The 14,692-nt window shown below is 59.0% G+C and overlaps 2 protein-coding genes across 12 annotated transcripts in view; one reads left to right on the top strand and one right to left on the bottom strand.

Annotated features, from left to right (window-relative positions):
* On the bottom strand, window positions 1–8,788 carry Armc6 (armadillo repeat containing 6). 4 transcript variants are annotated; one of them, XM_070008450.1, is made up of 8 exons: window positions 8,705–8,788; window positions 6,511–6,650; window positions 5,743–5,825; window positions 3,469–4,042; window positions 1,894–2,039; window positions 1,613–1,744; window positions 1,283–1,408; window positions 1–516 (listed from the first exon to the last, which is right to left on the bottom strand). In XM_070008450.1, exons 2-8 carry the CDS (start codon window positions 6,629–6,631, stop codon window positions 304–306), a joined length of 1,395 nt encoding a protein of 464 aa, XP_069864551.1. In that variant the 5' UTR covers window positions 6,632–6,650; window positions 8,705–8,788; the 3' UTR covers window positions 1–303. The 4 variants fall into 4 exon arrangements, with proteins under 4 accessions (XP_069864551.1, XP_069864548.1, XP_069864550.1 ...); XM_070008447.1 differs by having other exon boundaries at window positions 1,271–1,408; XM_070008449.1 differs by lacking the exon at window positions 8,705–8,788 and adding an exon at window positions 8,556–8,594 and having other exon boundaries at window positions 1,271–1,408.
* Window positions 8,778–14,692, top strand: part of Sugp2 (SURP and G-patch domain containing 2) — a 20,013-nt gene continuing 14,098 nt past the window's right edge. For 3 of the 8 annotated variants that reach the window (XR_011368917.1, XM_070008439.1, XM_070008440.1), the window contains exons 1-2: window positions 9,907–9,927; window positions 10,584–10,715. Coding sequence is in view for 7 of the 8 variants with exons in the window: in XM_070008439.1 (XP_069864540.1) it covers window positions 9,915–9,927; window positions 10,584–10,715 (145 nt within the window). In the remaining variant the exon portion in view is untranslated. The other 5 variants (XM_070008441.1, XM_070008446.1, XM_070008445.1 and 2 more) reach the window with 5 other exon arrangements.

Consider the following 14,692-nt stretch of genomic DNA (forward strand, 5'->3'; position numbering starts at 1 on the left):
GGTTCTTTATTCCCAGGGGCACCTCCACCCCCAGGCGGGGGACGTGATGGGCCACAGACCCCGGCCCCACCGAGTCTGGTGGGGCCGGCCTCGCAGCCTGAGAGGTGAGGAAGTGGGCAGGAGGGGGGCCGGCACGGCCAGCAGTGGGGGACCCCGGGGCCGCTGGGCTCTCTGTACCGGGGACCCAGAAGGCCCCGCTGGCCGAGGGGCACGGGTGGAGGGGGCAGGGGAACAGGGCCCCCATCCCTGCCTCGGCCCCAAGTTGCATGATGCATCCAAGGTCAGGGAGAGGCTGAGTCCGGGTCACAGCACCAGGCTGCCCTTCTGGCCTGTCCACAGCTCCTGGAGCTCGACGCGGCAGCCCAGGTCACGCAGTGCGGCCTTGGCCACGTCCTCGCAGTCAGGGTGGGCGGCCCTGGCCTGCGCAATGAGCGCCTCAGCCCCCTGCTCCAGGAGGGGCTTGGAGAAGGCCGGGCTCCGGGACACCAGGTTGCGGATCAGCATGCAGGCCTGCTTCTGCGGGGGAGAGGGCTGTGAGCTGGGGGTGGGCGGGCGGGCACATCGTCCCCTGACCTCCCTGTGATGGGAGCGAGAGTCACAGCTGAGCTGGGCTAGAACTGGCTCTCCCAGGAGATGGGGGCTCCAGGGGCAGGAAGGACTCCTGCTGTCTGACTGACCAGTCTCCTGAGGCCGGGGCTCAAAGGGATGGGCAGCGTGGCCCAGGAAGAGGAGGCTGCACAGGCCTGCCCGTCAGCACGCCACGCACCAACTCCAAGCATGCTCACATCTAATGCTCTGCTACCGACAGCAGAGCAGGAGGCGTACTGGGCGCACCTATAACCCCACAAGTGCAGGAGGCAGAGGCTGGAAGGACCCAGTATGAGGTCAGAAAAGACAGTTAGTGAGACTCCATCTCTATCAGCCGCCGAGCATGGTGGGTCAGTCCTGCATCCCAGCTACCTGGAAGGCCGGCGACCTCAGTCTATGCCAGTCCCAGGAAAAGAACATGCAAGACTCCAGTTGAAAACCAAGTCCACAAAGGCTGGGGACGTAGCTCAGAAGCGCTGGGTTCAAACCACAGTTTTGTTCAAAGAACAAAAAAGTGGAAGTTGCTGGCCTGTCTCCATGGCCAGTGGATGACTCAGAATACTAACAGATGACAGCCAACCGGGGCCGGGGGAGGGCGTGCGGAGGCCAGCGAGGGAAGGGAGGAGAGGGCCGGAGGGCCGGGGCACGGTGGGGGACAGGGCAACAGGGGGGGACCGGGTACCTGCACGCCGACCTCCTGTGGGTGCGCCTGCATGGCCTGCAGCACTGCCAGGGCCCCGCCGTGCTCCATGATGGCCTGGCTGTTCTCCGGCTTCCGCAGGGCCAGGACGCACAGTGCGGCACAGCTCTGCTCGCACACCTGCCGCAGACGTGGCGTCAACGGGCTTGGGGTCCAGGACCGGGAGGAGGGGGACACGGGGGGGGGGGGGGGCTGGCCGAGGCGCGGCGGGGGTGGGGAGTGGCTGGGGGGGGTGTGGGATCCGGGATGCCAGCCGGGCCGGGGCCGGTGTGTGACTGGTCCCAGGCGCCACCCCCTTTCCCCGGGGCCAGCTGGGTGCCGTACCTGGGGGCTGGCCAGGTGCTGGGTCATAGCGGCCAGGATGCACTCGGGGCCGCCGGCGCGGACGATGGCGTCCTTCACGTCGTCGTTGCCTGCGATGGCCCGCAGGGCGCTGAGCACCTGCTTCACCAGGTCCTGTGCGGGGCGGGGCCGGGCAGCAGGGCGGGGCCTCGGTGAGGGACCCAGGGCGTGGCCTATGAGGGGCGTGTCCTGGAGGCGGGGCATGTGGAGGGCCAGGAGAGTGACAGGGAAGGGGTGTGGAGGGAAGGGTGGGCTTCTCCCACCTGATGGTCGCTGCAGCTGGCCAGCAGGGTCACCAGCACGTCAAGGCCACCCAGGTCCACCACCTCCTGGCAGAACTCGTTGCGCACGGCCAGGCGGGACAAGGTGCTGCACAGCTCGCTCAGGACGCCAGGGTTGTCCGGAAAGGCTGCGGGCAGAGGCGAGGTCAGGCCCAGAGCGCTGGGGCCACAGGGCCTGCTGCGCGGCCCCAGGGTGGGGACACACATGTGGGTTGGGGCTGCACACAGCTCCCGGGCCATCTTCCTGCCTGAAATAAGCCTTTCCCAGGGCACACTCGGGACCTGCACGAATGACTCTCCGAGTGGCATGGAGGCCGGGGGCAGAGGCTGCTCAGGGGGGCGCTGAGGTTTACTCAACACAGTTGGGACGTCCTGCCAGCCCCACTGGGGGGGGCTGTCAGGGGGTTCCAGTGGGCCCCGGGGGCTGAGGGCCCCAGGTGCCCCCCTCTTCTCCCCCCCCCCCCCCCGCGAGAACATGTTTTTTTCCAGTGACACTAGCTTGAATCCAAGACAAAGGCCTCAAGCCTGCTGGTGTGCTCCCCCTTCAGGGCAGTCTCCAGCCCTTGGTTGCATTTGGTTTTGAGACAGGATGTTATTAAGTAGCCCAGTAGTCTTGCACTTGAGGTCTTTCTGTCTCAGTCTCTCAAGTATCTGGGGTTACAGATGTGCCCCAAATCTATATTTTGGGAAGACATATGGAGCTAGTCTGCCGCTGGGGAAGTGTGGCTGATTTCAAGCCAAGGCCTCCAAGAGTCCCCCTCCCCATGTCCTCCATCTCCAGCATCTGCGGAAGCCGAGGGAGGGGAGGGGAGGCCCATCCCCCTGTCAGGCCACCAGGCAAGCAGAGAAGGCAAGTGCTTCCAGCATCTTCTGTGAGCTTGACCTGGGTCAGGCCTCTGCTGGGGTGCGGTGGACGGGAAGGGTGGGAAGCTTCTGGGGAAAACCCGGCAGCAGGTGCGTGCCAGTGTGTGTAGGCATGTGTGTGCCATGCCGGGAGAAAAACACAACCCGGCATTCCTATTTTCTCTTTGGGGTGCACCCTTTCCCCGTCTTCCCCAAGCAGGGCCTGGGGCGGGGCCAGGCCTGTGCACACTGGCGGCTGCGCTGGGGAGCTGTGTGTGGTGGAGCAGGACTGAGCGGGAGGTGGCCACTGAAGCCGGGAGCCTCCTGTGCCTGGATCCATCCTCCGTCCAGACTCTTTTTTTTTTTTTGGTAGGTCATGGGGCTTGAACTCTGGGCTTGGGCACTGTCCCTCAGCTCTTCAGCTCAAGGCGAGCGCTCTACTACTTGAGCCACAGCGCCACTTCCGGTTTTCTGGTGGTTTATTGGAGATAGGAGTCTCACGGTCTCTCCTGCCCAGGCTGGCTTTGAACCGTGATCCTCAGATCTCAGCCTCCTGAGTAGCTAGGATGACAGGCGTGAGCCACCAGCACCCGGCTTCCATCCAGACTCTCACTGCAGCCAGGAGCTGCTTATCCCGTGAGCTACGCATGCGCTTACCCACCTCACCCCAGGGTCACTCACGGGGGCCTGCCCGCCTGCCCCGTGGCCTCTCACCCTTGGTGGCCTCGATGAGCACCTTCAGGCCTCTGTTTTCCTGCACAATCTTCTTGGCGTGGTCGTGGGCCTGGCCAAAGAGCGCCCGGACGTCGTCATCGAACGTCATGACGCGCAGTGCCCAGCAGGCCTCGCGGACCACGTCGGCGTGGCGGGCGTGGCGGGAGATGGCCCCGGTGAGCAGGGGCAGCACGCCCGCCTTCACCAGGTCCTTGCGGTTCTCCTCGTGCTTGAGGCAGGCCAGGCGCACGCAGCGGATCCCGGTGCACGTCAGGTCCGTGGAGTCTGCATTCCCTGCCAGCGTGGCCACCAGCAGCTGCAGGCCCTGGGCGTCCAGCAGGTCAGGCTGGCCTTCGATCAGCGCCACCAGGGCGTGCAGGGCCTGGAGCAGGAGGTCGGGGCCGCGGGCAGAGGCCAGCTTGCAGGCGGCCAGGAGCACAGGGTAGGCCCCCTTCTGGGCGGCCAGGAAGCGGCAGGCCTTGTGCTGCAGGCACTGCTGGCGGAAGTTGGCAAGGTGGGCTCCCAGGTCCTGGGGAGAGGAGCTGGTCATGGACTCCTGCAGGGCCTCCAGGGCCTGGAGAGGAAGAAGCCGTAGGGTCAGCTAGGCCCAAGGTGCTGTCCAGGGTCTACACCCTGCAGGACCCCTCCCCAGGGAGAGTACAGGAACTGGCACAAGTTCCAGCCCACAGCGTCTGCACCGCACTTTGGTGTTGTACAGGGAGGCTTGAACTCAGCCTTACCCACTTGCTTGGCTTTTTTGCTCAAGGCTAGTGCTCTACCAGGTGAGCCACAACTCCACTTCTGGCTTTTTTATTTTTTTGGCTGGTCATGGGTCTTGAACTCTGGGCCTACGCTCTGTCCCTCAGCTCTTCAAGCTCAAGGCGAGCACTCTACCACTTGAGCCACAGTGCCACTTCTGTTTTTCTCTGCGATTCTCCGATCTCATTCTCCTGAGTAGCTAGGGTGATAGGCGTGAGCCACTGGCACCCAGCTACTTCTGGCTTTTTGGTGGTTAAATGGAGATAAGACTTTTCCTGCTTGGGTTGGCTTTGAACCGCAATCCTCAGATCTCAGCCTCCTGAGTGACTAGAGATGTGAGCCAGAGACAGGTTCTGTGCAGCGCAGGTTGGCGGGCACACGTGACCTCCCGCCTTGTCTCCCCAGTGCTGGGGTCACAGGAGCAACCACTGAACCCAGAGGGGTGGAGGCCCCCTCCCGATTCCCGTTCTTCCCTCCTTTCTCTTTTGTGTTGCTGGGAGGCTGCACAGGGCCCAGGGGCACCGCCAAGCTCCAGCCCAGCCCTCTCTTCTGTTTGGAGAGTCTGTAGCAGCAGAGGCTACACACAGGGGAGGAAGGGCCTGGTGTCTCAGTGCCCGCTGAGACTGGGAACCCAGGGCCACTGGATGCTGTGGTCCCGGCTTCCCCGAGACCAGCAGATGAACTGCCCCCCAACGCCGAGGTAACTACACAACCCAAGATACAGCAGTAACAATGAGCGGAGGGTTGGGGGGGCACCCCGGGGCTCAGGGCTGGCCCAGTGGGCAGTGTGAGGCCTTGTGCCAAACAATGAAACAGAGACAGAGGGAGGAGAGGGGGCCGGGCACTGGTGTATCACACCTGTCATCCTAGCTACACAGGAAGCTGAGATCTGGGGATGGAGGTTCGAAGCCGGCTCAAGCAAGAAAGAAGAAAGTCCACAAGACCCTTATCTCCTGTTAACCAGCAAAAGTCTAGAAGTGGAGCTGTGGCTCAAGTGGTAAAGTGCCCAGGCCCTGAGTTCAAGCCTCAGGATTGACCAAGTGCATGGGTGCACGTGCGCACACGCACGCGCACACACACACACTGATATGGGTAAAGCCAGGTTTTGTCGTATGACATGGGGGGGACCCGGGGACCCCGGCCAGGCGACCTGGGGCTCAGCCATCCTGGTGCCTTCCTGCACTGCCCCACAGTGACCCTCAGCAAGGCCACTGGCCTCCGGGGGGCCCTGCCTTGCTCATCTGGGGTCCCTGGAGAGTGCGTGCCGGCTCCCCTCCTTCTTTCCCATCCTCACAGATATTTCCACACTAAGGGGCCAAGTTCGGGAACAAGTGACAGCTCAGGTGTGGCCCATCCCGCCAGGCATGCCCACCCCCACTCCCCGCAGAACGGGCCGCAAGCTCTGATCGCGGAGCCCCACGCCGAGGCCGGCTGCTCTCCAGTGTGGATGTGGAGACGCAGCTGGGCAGGCTGAGCTGAGTGAGAGGCGGGGCCAGGCCCAGGGGCCAGGGAGACCTGCAGGACGCCGTGCGTGGGCTCCGTGGCTCCGTCTGCCGGGGTTTTCAGTGCAGTCTTGATAATGGTGCTCAGGTCCACCCCTGCAGGAAACGAGGACACCAGACACCAGTCTGTGCAGGTCGCTTCCACTGGAACCTTCCTTCTAGGGGCTCCCACTCCCATCCCCCTGGGGCTGGTGCAAAGCGGCCCTCGGCAGACAGCAGGCAGGGTGGGGGCAGTCCCTGCCTGGGGGCTGAGAGCAGGGGTGGAGGGTGACACCCAGCCTTGACCCCAGAGCTCCCGCCCCCTGGGGCCCAGCCCCGGCAGTGGGCCCCTTGGACCGCCGCACCAGCCCTGTCCAGGGTAAACTGCCCTCTGTGTCTAGAGCCAGCTCACTGCCGTGGGGTGGGGGGGGGCAGGAACAGGTTCCTGGAAGCCCATCACCCCTGCCAACAGTGCCAGGTGAACTGCACTCCCTGCCTAGGCCATGGCACCCTCAGTCTCTCCTGCTGGGCCTGGTGTGAGCTGCTGTCTGTCTGTCCGTCTGCACAGTGGCACGCCCTCCTTGCTAATCGGAGCTGCAGCTGGGTGCAGGTGGCAGGGAGGCAGGTGGTGCTGGGTGCCAGGCCCAGCAAAGGCCCCTTTGGGGATGTGACTGCACACGAGCAGGGCCAGCTCTGCCAGCGTCCCAACGAGGGGCCAGAGGGTGGCATGGGTGGGGTGAGGCTGCGGGGTGCGTGGGGCCCACAGGGCTGCTCACAGCATGGGGGGTGTCACTCCACCCACCCTGGGACTCAAATTGCTCCACAGCCTCTTTCACGGCCTCTTCAGGGTCCATGCTGAACTCCTCCACGTTCTCCCGCACCGCCGCGTCGAAAGTGTCCTGCGTGATGCGTTTACAGGCCATCCTGCCCCTGTGTGCGAAGCTGGGAGGGGGGAGAGCTCTGTCATGGGGGGCAGCCATTCCCAGGCTCCAATCACCAGCCTGGGAGCCCCTGCCAGGGGCCGACTTGATGACTGTTTAGATCCCAACATCATTCAGGCCTCCAAGATGAAGGACTCACGGATAGTGACATACACTGGGCAGGTTGAGGCAGGAGTGTGGCTAGGGACAGGCCAGCCCGGGCCACACAGGGAAACCTTATCTCAGAAAAAACAGGTAGTCTGGGCACTCTCCAGTGGCTCACACCTGTCATCCTAGTTCCCCAGGAGGATGAGCTCTGAGGATGCCGGTTCAAAGCCAGCCCAGGCAGGAAGGTCTGAGACTCCTATCTTGAATAACCACCAGAAAATGGCGAGTAAAGTTGTGTCTCAAAGTGGTAGAGTGCCAGCCTTGAGCACAGAAATCAGAGACAGAGCTGGGCGCCGGTGGCTCACACCTGTAATCCTAGCTACTCAGGAGACTGTGATCTGAGGATCATGGTTCAAAGCCAGCCTGGGCAGGAAAGTCCATGAAACTCTTATCTCCAATAAACCACTAGAAAATCAGAAGTGGCTCTGTGGCTCAAGTGGTAGATTGCTCACCTTGAGCTGAAGAGCTGAGGGACAGCGCTCAGGCCCAGAGTTCAAGCCCCAGGACCAACCAAAAAAAAAAAAAAAGAAAGCAGGGACAGTACCTGGGCCCTGAGTTCAAGCCCAAGAACCAGCAAAATAAAAAAATAATAAGCAAGCAACATGCATGTCAAATCCCCTATGGGTGGAGGTAAAGCTAGGGATGTAGCCTGGTGGTGAGTGCACACTCTGGAGTATTCCTCCACGGTGAGAAGAATGGAACACGGGTGAGATGTGCTTAGTGACACCAGACAGGCACAGAGGCTGCACAGCTTGTCAACAGTTGATCGGAAATACCCAGTGGCTTCACGGTGCTCAGGGAGGAGGGGTCTCTTTTGGGGGGATGCAAATGTCTTTGGTTGCATCCACGGCGTGCGCAGGTACAAATCGGTCCTCAGAACTAGTTCAGGTGAAAAGCCCAACAGAGGGGCAGCCCTCATCACCTCAGTGGCTTTTAACACTTTGAAATCTGTTTACCACAGGAATGCAAGCACTATGTTGAGAATCCACCTCTGGCGGGCACCAGTGGCTCATACCTGTAATCCTTGCTACTCAGGAGGCTGAGATCTGAAGATTAAGGCAGAAAAGTGTGAAAGACTTACTTATTTTTGTCGGTTGTGGGGCTTGAACTCTGGACCTGGGTGCTGTCCCTGAGCAATTTTGCTCAACGCAAGGGCTCTGCCACCTGAGCTGCAGCGCCACTTCTGGTTTTCTGGTGGTTTACTGGAGACAGGAGTCGCACTGACTTTCCTGCCTCGGGCTGGCTTTGAACTGCGATCCTCTGATCTCAGCCTCCTGAGTAGCTAGGATGACAGGTGTGAGCCACGGGTGCCCGGCAGCAAGACTCTTGCCTCCAGTTAACCAGCAAAAAGCTGGAAGTAAGCTGTGGTTCACGTGGTAGATGCCAGCCTTGAGCAAAAAAAGCTAAGGCACAGTACCCCGGCCCTGAATTTAAATCTTAGTATTGGCGTGCACACACACACACTAACAACAACAACAATAATAATAACAACAGTGAAAATGGAAAGACAGTGTATTTCTTCCCTGACAAGCTTCCTTATGGCCTTCACCACTCAGGCGAAGGAAGGTGGAGGGGGGGTCCCGGGGCGACGTCTGACCAGGCTGCTGGGTGGCTCGGGCTCGCCCTCTCCCCTGACCTTTCACCTGCGCCCCCCCGCCCCGTTCGCTGGGAGCGCGGGGCTCAGCACCCCGCCGCCACGGGTTCCGGGCCCCTGCAGGGGTCCCACCCCGCCCGGCACGGCGTCGCGCCCGGGGCCGACCTGGGCCCAGCCTCCCGCTCCGGGGCTGGCGCGGCCGGCGCTCGGGGCCCGGGGTGGGATGGACGGGGAGCGCGCGCCGGGGAGCCGGGTCCCGCACTCCTTGCTCCCGCCTCCCTCCAGCCCGCCCCGCGGCGCGCCCCGCTCCTCACCGGTCCCCGCCGCCACGTGGGGAAGGGTGGGGCCGGCGGCCGTCTCCGCGCGCCGGGGGGGGGCGGGCCCTGCCGGCCGCCGTCGGGCGCAGGCGCAGTGGCGTCGCCTGGCCGCCGCCTGTAGCCCGGGATAACAGAGGTTGAGAGCGAGCGCAGGTAAAGCCACCTCGTGTCAGCGTGAGCGCCCCGGGCGTCTCTAGCGCCTCTCCCCGGTGACCCCCTGGTGTCGCCGCCCGGGCAGAGAAAATTTTCGCTTAGGGAGCGATCGTCTAGGAGAAGCGGACAACGCGCCTGCGCAAGGAGAGCCCACAGCTGCCGGCGCGGCGCGTCAGGGCGTGGGGGGGAGGGCTGTGTGCGCTTGCGCACGAAGAAAGGCGTCAGGGTGCGCCTGCGCGCTCCGGGCGTAGGCAGCAGACTGCGCCTGCGCGGCTCTGCGGAGACCGTTAGCTCATTTGCATGTCCCCGCCTCGCGCGGCGGCGGGTGAGGAGCCTCGGACGGCGACGGTGACGCGGGCGGCGGGCGGCGGGGGCGGCTCCGCGCGCGGTGGGCTCGGGGTGAGGCCTGGGCCTGGGCGGCGGCGGTGGGTGGGCTCCGGGCCGCAGGGTTCCGGCCCCACCCGGGGGACCCCGGGTTCTCCAATGGCGCCGCGGGCTGGGCCCGGCCGCGTCCCGGCGGCCGCTGCTGTGAGGGCCGCGGCTTCCCCGGGTCCGTGGCTCCGGCGGGGCGGGGCGGGGCGGCCCGGGACACCGGCTCATTCGTTCGTTCATTCATTCATTCCTTCCTTCCGTTCGCCCGAATCGTTGTGGACTGGCCGAGGACCCGTAGCGGCCATAGACGGGGAAACTGAGGCAAGGAGGGGCCAGGTCACTTGAGTCGACCCCCGTCCGGTGAACAGGGGGCGCCCCGGGCCAGCGAGCGGAGGAGGGGAGAAGGGGTGCGGGTCACACAAGGGCTGTAAAGCTGGGGGCCCCGGGGCCCGGCCCGAGCGCTGGGCCCGCCGCCCCCGGGGCCCAGGCCGAGCACAGTGAGCCCCGAGCCAGCCGCCGCCAGACCTGCCACCACCCCGCCCCACTTCCCTCCCCATTGCAGAGTGGGGAGAGAGGGGATCTGTCCGCCCCGGCCACCCTCAGCCCGGGCTGCCTCCTGCCCTTCCACCCTAGCACCTAACCTCGGTGAGGGGTGTGTGAGGAGCCCTCCTGCAGACCCGCCATGGGTCTTTTTGGTGTGTGCACCAGTCCTGGGGTTTGAACTCAGAACTCTGGGTGGTCGCTCTACCACCTGGCTTTTTTTTGCTGGTTAATTTGGAGATAAGAATCCCACTAGAGGGGCACCTGGGAAGGTGGCTCAGTGGTAGCGTGCTGGTCTAGCACACATGAAGCCCTGGGTTCGATTCCTCAGCACCACATACACAGAAAAAGCCAGAAGTGGCACTGTGGCTCAAGTGGTAGAGGGCTCGCCTTGAGCAAAAGAAGCTTAGGGACAGAGCCCAGGCCCTGAGTTCAAGCCCCAGGACTGGCAAAAAAAAAAAAAAAACGCACAGGACTTTCCTGCCTGGACTGGCTTCAAACCACCATCCTGGTATCTCAGCTTCCTGAGGAGCTGGGATTACAAGGATGATTACAGGTGTAAGCCACTGGTATCAGGCTGAACAAAAGCCAATTAGAGACCCCGGGGAGAAAGGTTTGGGGAAGCTTGCCCCTCTCTCTGCCACACATGCAATGAGTGAGCATCAGCTGGGCACAAACACCCTCCCCGCCCCCCCCCCCAGGCCAGTGTGTCTTTGCCAGTCCAAGACTAGGTGACTCCGTACCTGGAAGATTAGATGAAGAAGAGCTGGGCCTCCGAGCAGGGAATGCAATTCTTTTCCTCTCTGTACAGGGCAAGGAAAGATGGCAGCACGGCGGATTGCCCAGGAGACTCTTGATGCTGTGCTACAGGAAAAAGTGAAACGATACCACGTGGACCCCAGTGCTGAGGCTGTCAGCAAAACGCTTCAGTTGGAAGCCCCAGGTCAATGGAAGGGGCTGGGGGTGGGCGGGGCGTGGATGAGTATCTTAAGGGCAGGGTAGGATTGCAGTGTCTTGGGCAAGTGCTCTGGTCCTTGCATTATTTTTTCATTCTTTTTTAAATTTACATTAGTTATAGGGGGGAAATATATATATATATATATTGGGTCTGGTCGTGGGGCCTGAACTCTGGGCCTGGGCGCTATCCCTCAGCTCTTCAGCTCAAGGCTAGTGCTCGACCACTTGAGCCACAGTGCCATTTCCGGCTTTTTTCTTTTTGCTCATGTGGTGCTGAGGAATCGAACCCAGGGCCTCAGGCAAGCAAGGCAAGCGCTCTACCACTGCTCCAATTTCCCAGCCCCCTAGGGGGGAAATATTTTAATGTTACATTTCCACACTTGATACAGTATATTACAATCAATGACACTCTATTACTGTCCCTTCCGCTCTTCCCAATTTCAGCAGGTTTCATTGTTCTGTTTTCTTTCTTTTTTGTCAGTTGTGGGGCTTGAACTCTGGGCCTGGGGTCTGTCCCTGAGCTTTTCACCGTGAGCCACAGCACCACTTATGGTTTTCTGGTGGTTAATTGGAGATTAAAAAGCCTCACAGACTTTCCTGCTCAGGCTGGCTTCGAATTGCTATCCTCAGATTTCAGCCTCCTGAGTAGGTAGGATGATAGGCGTGAGCCATCAGTGCCTAGCTCTTTTTTTTTTTAATTTGAGCCAGAACTGGGGTTTGAACTCAGGGCCTGAGTGCTGTTCCACTGAAGGCTAGCATTCTACCACTTAAGCCACACCTCCACTTCCAGCTTTTGAATGGTTAATTAGATGTAAGTTTTGAAGACTTTCCTGCCTAGGCTGGTTTGGTTCTCAGATCTCAGGCTCCATGGAAGTGGCACTGTGGTTCAAGTGGTACAGCGTTCACCTTGAGCTGAAGCGCTCAGGGTCAGTGTCCAGGCCCAGAGTTCAAGCCCCATGGCCAACAAAAAAAAACAACAAGATCTCAGGCTCCTGAGTAGCTAGGATTACAGGCATAAGCCCCCAGTGCGCAGCTTCATTGTTCTGTTTTCCTAGTTGGAAATAACCCACTTAGCCGATATTCTTCTTCTTCTATCCTTCTTATTGGCCCAGCCCTCTCTTATCGTCTCCCTAGAGCCTCTTTCTCTCCCTTGCCTCTCCCTACTGACCAATAGCTTTTCGTGAGGTTACGTTGTGGTTGTATATATTGGCAATGCATTTCAAAGTTATTCATCCTGTCTTTTTTTTTTTTCCTTCCCCCTTTTTCCTTCCCTCTTCCTCTTTCCCTGACGATGGGACTGCTCGCATTGTCTATTTATGAAGAGGAGGTAAACATTTAAATTTGACCAAGAGTGATTAAAGTCATTGACTGCAGCTTCTCTCTAAGCGCCTTCCCCTTTTTGGTTTTTGGTTTTTGGTTCTAAGGATGGAACGCCAGGTCTTTTTTAGCTGAGCATGTGCTCTGCAGCTGAGCTGGACCCCTAAACAAGGCTTTTTGTTGTTTCAGTTTTGTTGGTGATGGTTCTAGGGATTGAATTTCAGACCTCCCACTTGCAGGGCAGGAGCTCTACCACTTGAGCCACATCTCCAACCTTTTACTTGTACTTCCCCAACATTGCTGGGGATGACAGGTATGTACTGCTGCACAGTGGAGATAAAATTTGGTGGAGATAAAATTCTGTTGGCTCACACCTGTAATCCTAGCTACACAGAAAGTGAGATCTGAGGATCACAGTTCAAAGCCAGCCTGAGCAGAAAAGTCTGTGAGACTCATTTCCATTTAACCAGCAGGAACTGCAAGTGGAACTGTGGCCCAAGTGGTACAGTTCTAGCCTTGAGTGAAAAAGCTCATACACAACACCCAGGCTCTGAGTTCAACCCCTACAACCAACCAAAACAAAAACAATTTTTTGTGTGTGAGGTTCTTTTTGCATGGGTTCGCCTTGAACAGTAATCCCGTTTGCGACCTCCGAGTAGCCAGGGCTGCAGGCTTCAGCCACCCTGCCTGCTGTTTTGAGAGAGTCGCCGCGTAGGTGTTGATCCTCCAGCCTTCCCCCTCCCAGTGCTTTGATCACAGGGGTTTCCTCCTCTGTGCTGCCTCTCGCTCCTCATCCAGAGAAGGGGTAGAGAATGGCCGGCTCACCAGCTGTATAAGGCACTCAAAATTATTTGGTACAAGGCTGGGAATGTTGGCTTAGTGGTAGACTGCCTGCCTAGCATGCATGAAGACCTGGGTTCAATTCTGCAGTACCACATAGAAAAAGCCAGAAGTGGCACTATGGCTCAAGTGGTAGAGTGCTAGCCTTGAGCAAAAGAATCTCAGGGACAGCACCCAGGCCCCGAGTTAAAGCCCCAGGGCTGGCAAAAAAAAAGGAAAACGTAGGACAGACAATGAGTCTGGTCAGCCACCCATGGCCATCTGCCTATATTAATAATTTTGTAGCCAGGTGCTGGGGGCTCACACCTGTAATCCTGGCTACTCAGGAGGCTGAGATCTGAGGACCACGGTTCAAAGCCAGCCCAGGCAGGAAAATCCTTGAGACTCTTATCTCCAATAAACCACTAGAAAACCGGAAGTGGCTCTGTGGCTCAAGTGGTAGAGTGCTCACCTTGAGCTGAAGACCTGAGGGACAGCACCCAGGCCCAGAGTTCAAGCCCCACTACCGACCAAAAAAGTGATAATAATTTTGTATGGCTACTAATGCTGTTATAAATATTTCAATGGCCCTTTGCAGAGCAAGGTTCCCCAACCCTGTTCTAGTGACTAGAGGACCAGCATCCCTCCTGCTGCCCTAATTTTTGCCCTGAGCAACACAGTCTGTACCTGGGCCATCACAGCAGATGCCTTGCTGGAACCCTGGCCGACCCAGATCCCGTGGGGTCACCCTCTGTGCCATCCACAAGCGGGCCCTTCCAGGCTTTGCGTGGGCTTCTGGTGGCTTTTGAGCCATTACTACCTCCTGGCATCTGTCTTTCTCTTTCTTTTTTTTCTTTTTTTCGTTTTGTCAGTTGTGGGGCTTGAACCCAGGGCCTGGGCTCTGTCCCTGAGCTTTTACACTCAAGATTAGCGTGTCTGGTTTTCTGGTGGTTAATTGGGGATCAACTTTCCTGCCTGGGCTGTCATAAAACACCATCTAAGATCTCAGCCTCCTGAGTAGGATTACAAGCCGGAGCCACCAGTGCCTGGCTTTGTCTTTCCTTTTGCATTTAACATTTTTTCCCCTGGGCTATGGCCTCTGATTCAAACCTGGAATGTTGGCGTGGTCATGAGATTCTACCTAGGCCACCATTGCTCTGCGTACTTAGTTCCCTTTGTTGCTTGGCGTCTTCAGGAACTTCTTCATGTAGGAAGAACAGCCAGAGTACAGAGCCAGAGGATAGATAGCAGTGACTGGGCTCACTCACCGGTCTCTTCCAGTCTTGTTTCCAGCTCTGTACAGATGCAGAGCGGACTGAAGTCAGTCTGAATTTCTGTTTGCCTGAACTCATGTCTTGTGCTTGCTAGGCAGGTTCTCTACACTTGAAACATACCCCAGTCCTTTTGCTTTCAATGTGTTCAGATAGGGCTTTAGACCTTTGCAAGGCTGGCCTTGAACTATAGTCCACCTACCTCTTGAACTCAGCGCCTGGGCACTGTCCCTGAGCTTCTTTTGCTTAAGACTAGCATTCTACCACTTGAGCCACAGCACCACTTCCAGCTTTTTCTATGTGTGTAGTACTGAGGAATCGAACCCAGGGCTTCATGCATGCTAGGCAAGCACTATACTGATAGGCCACATTCCCATCCCTCCTATTACCTTTTGAACTACAATCCTCCTACCTCCAACTCCTTAGTAACTAGGGTTATAGGTGTATATCACTATGTCTGGCTCAGCCCAGGTTTCTTATTGACACTTTACAGTGTTTTACTGTCTTGATTTGAGTTTTGGAAACACCCCTACCTTGTACATTTTAAACATTAATC

This window comes from Dipodomys merriami, unplaced genomic scaffold (genome assembly GCF_024711535.1).
Source record: "Dipodomys merriami isolate MVZ:Mamm:240054 unplaced genomic scaffold, mDipMer1.0.p SCAF_70, whole genome shotgun sequence".
NCBI lineage: Eukaryota > Metazoa > Chordata > Mammalia > Rodentia > Heteromyidae > Dipodomys > Dipodomys merriami.

Bases quoted from the DNA above. Each gene is read 5' to 3' on its own strand.
- Armc6 (XM_070008447.1), bottom strand. From the start codon at position 6,631: ATGGCCTGTAAACGCATCACGCAGGACACTTTCGACGCGGCGGTGCGG. The intron at 4,043-5,742 runs GTCTCCCTGGCC...CTTCCTCTCCAG, and splicing joins CCACGCACGGCGTCCTGCAG to GCCCTGGAGGCCCTGCAGGA. The intron at 2,040-3,468 runs GTGAGAGGCCAC...CTCTGCCCGCAG, and splicing joins GCTCATCGAGGCCACCAAGG to CCTTTCCGGACAACCCTGGC.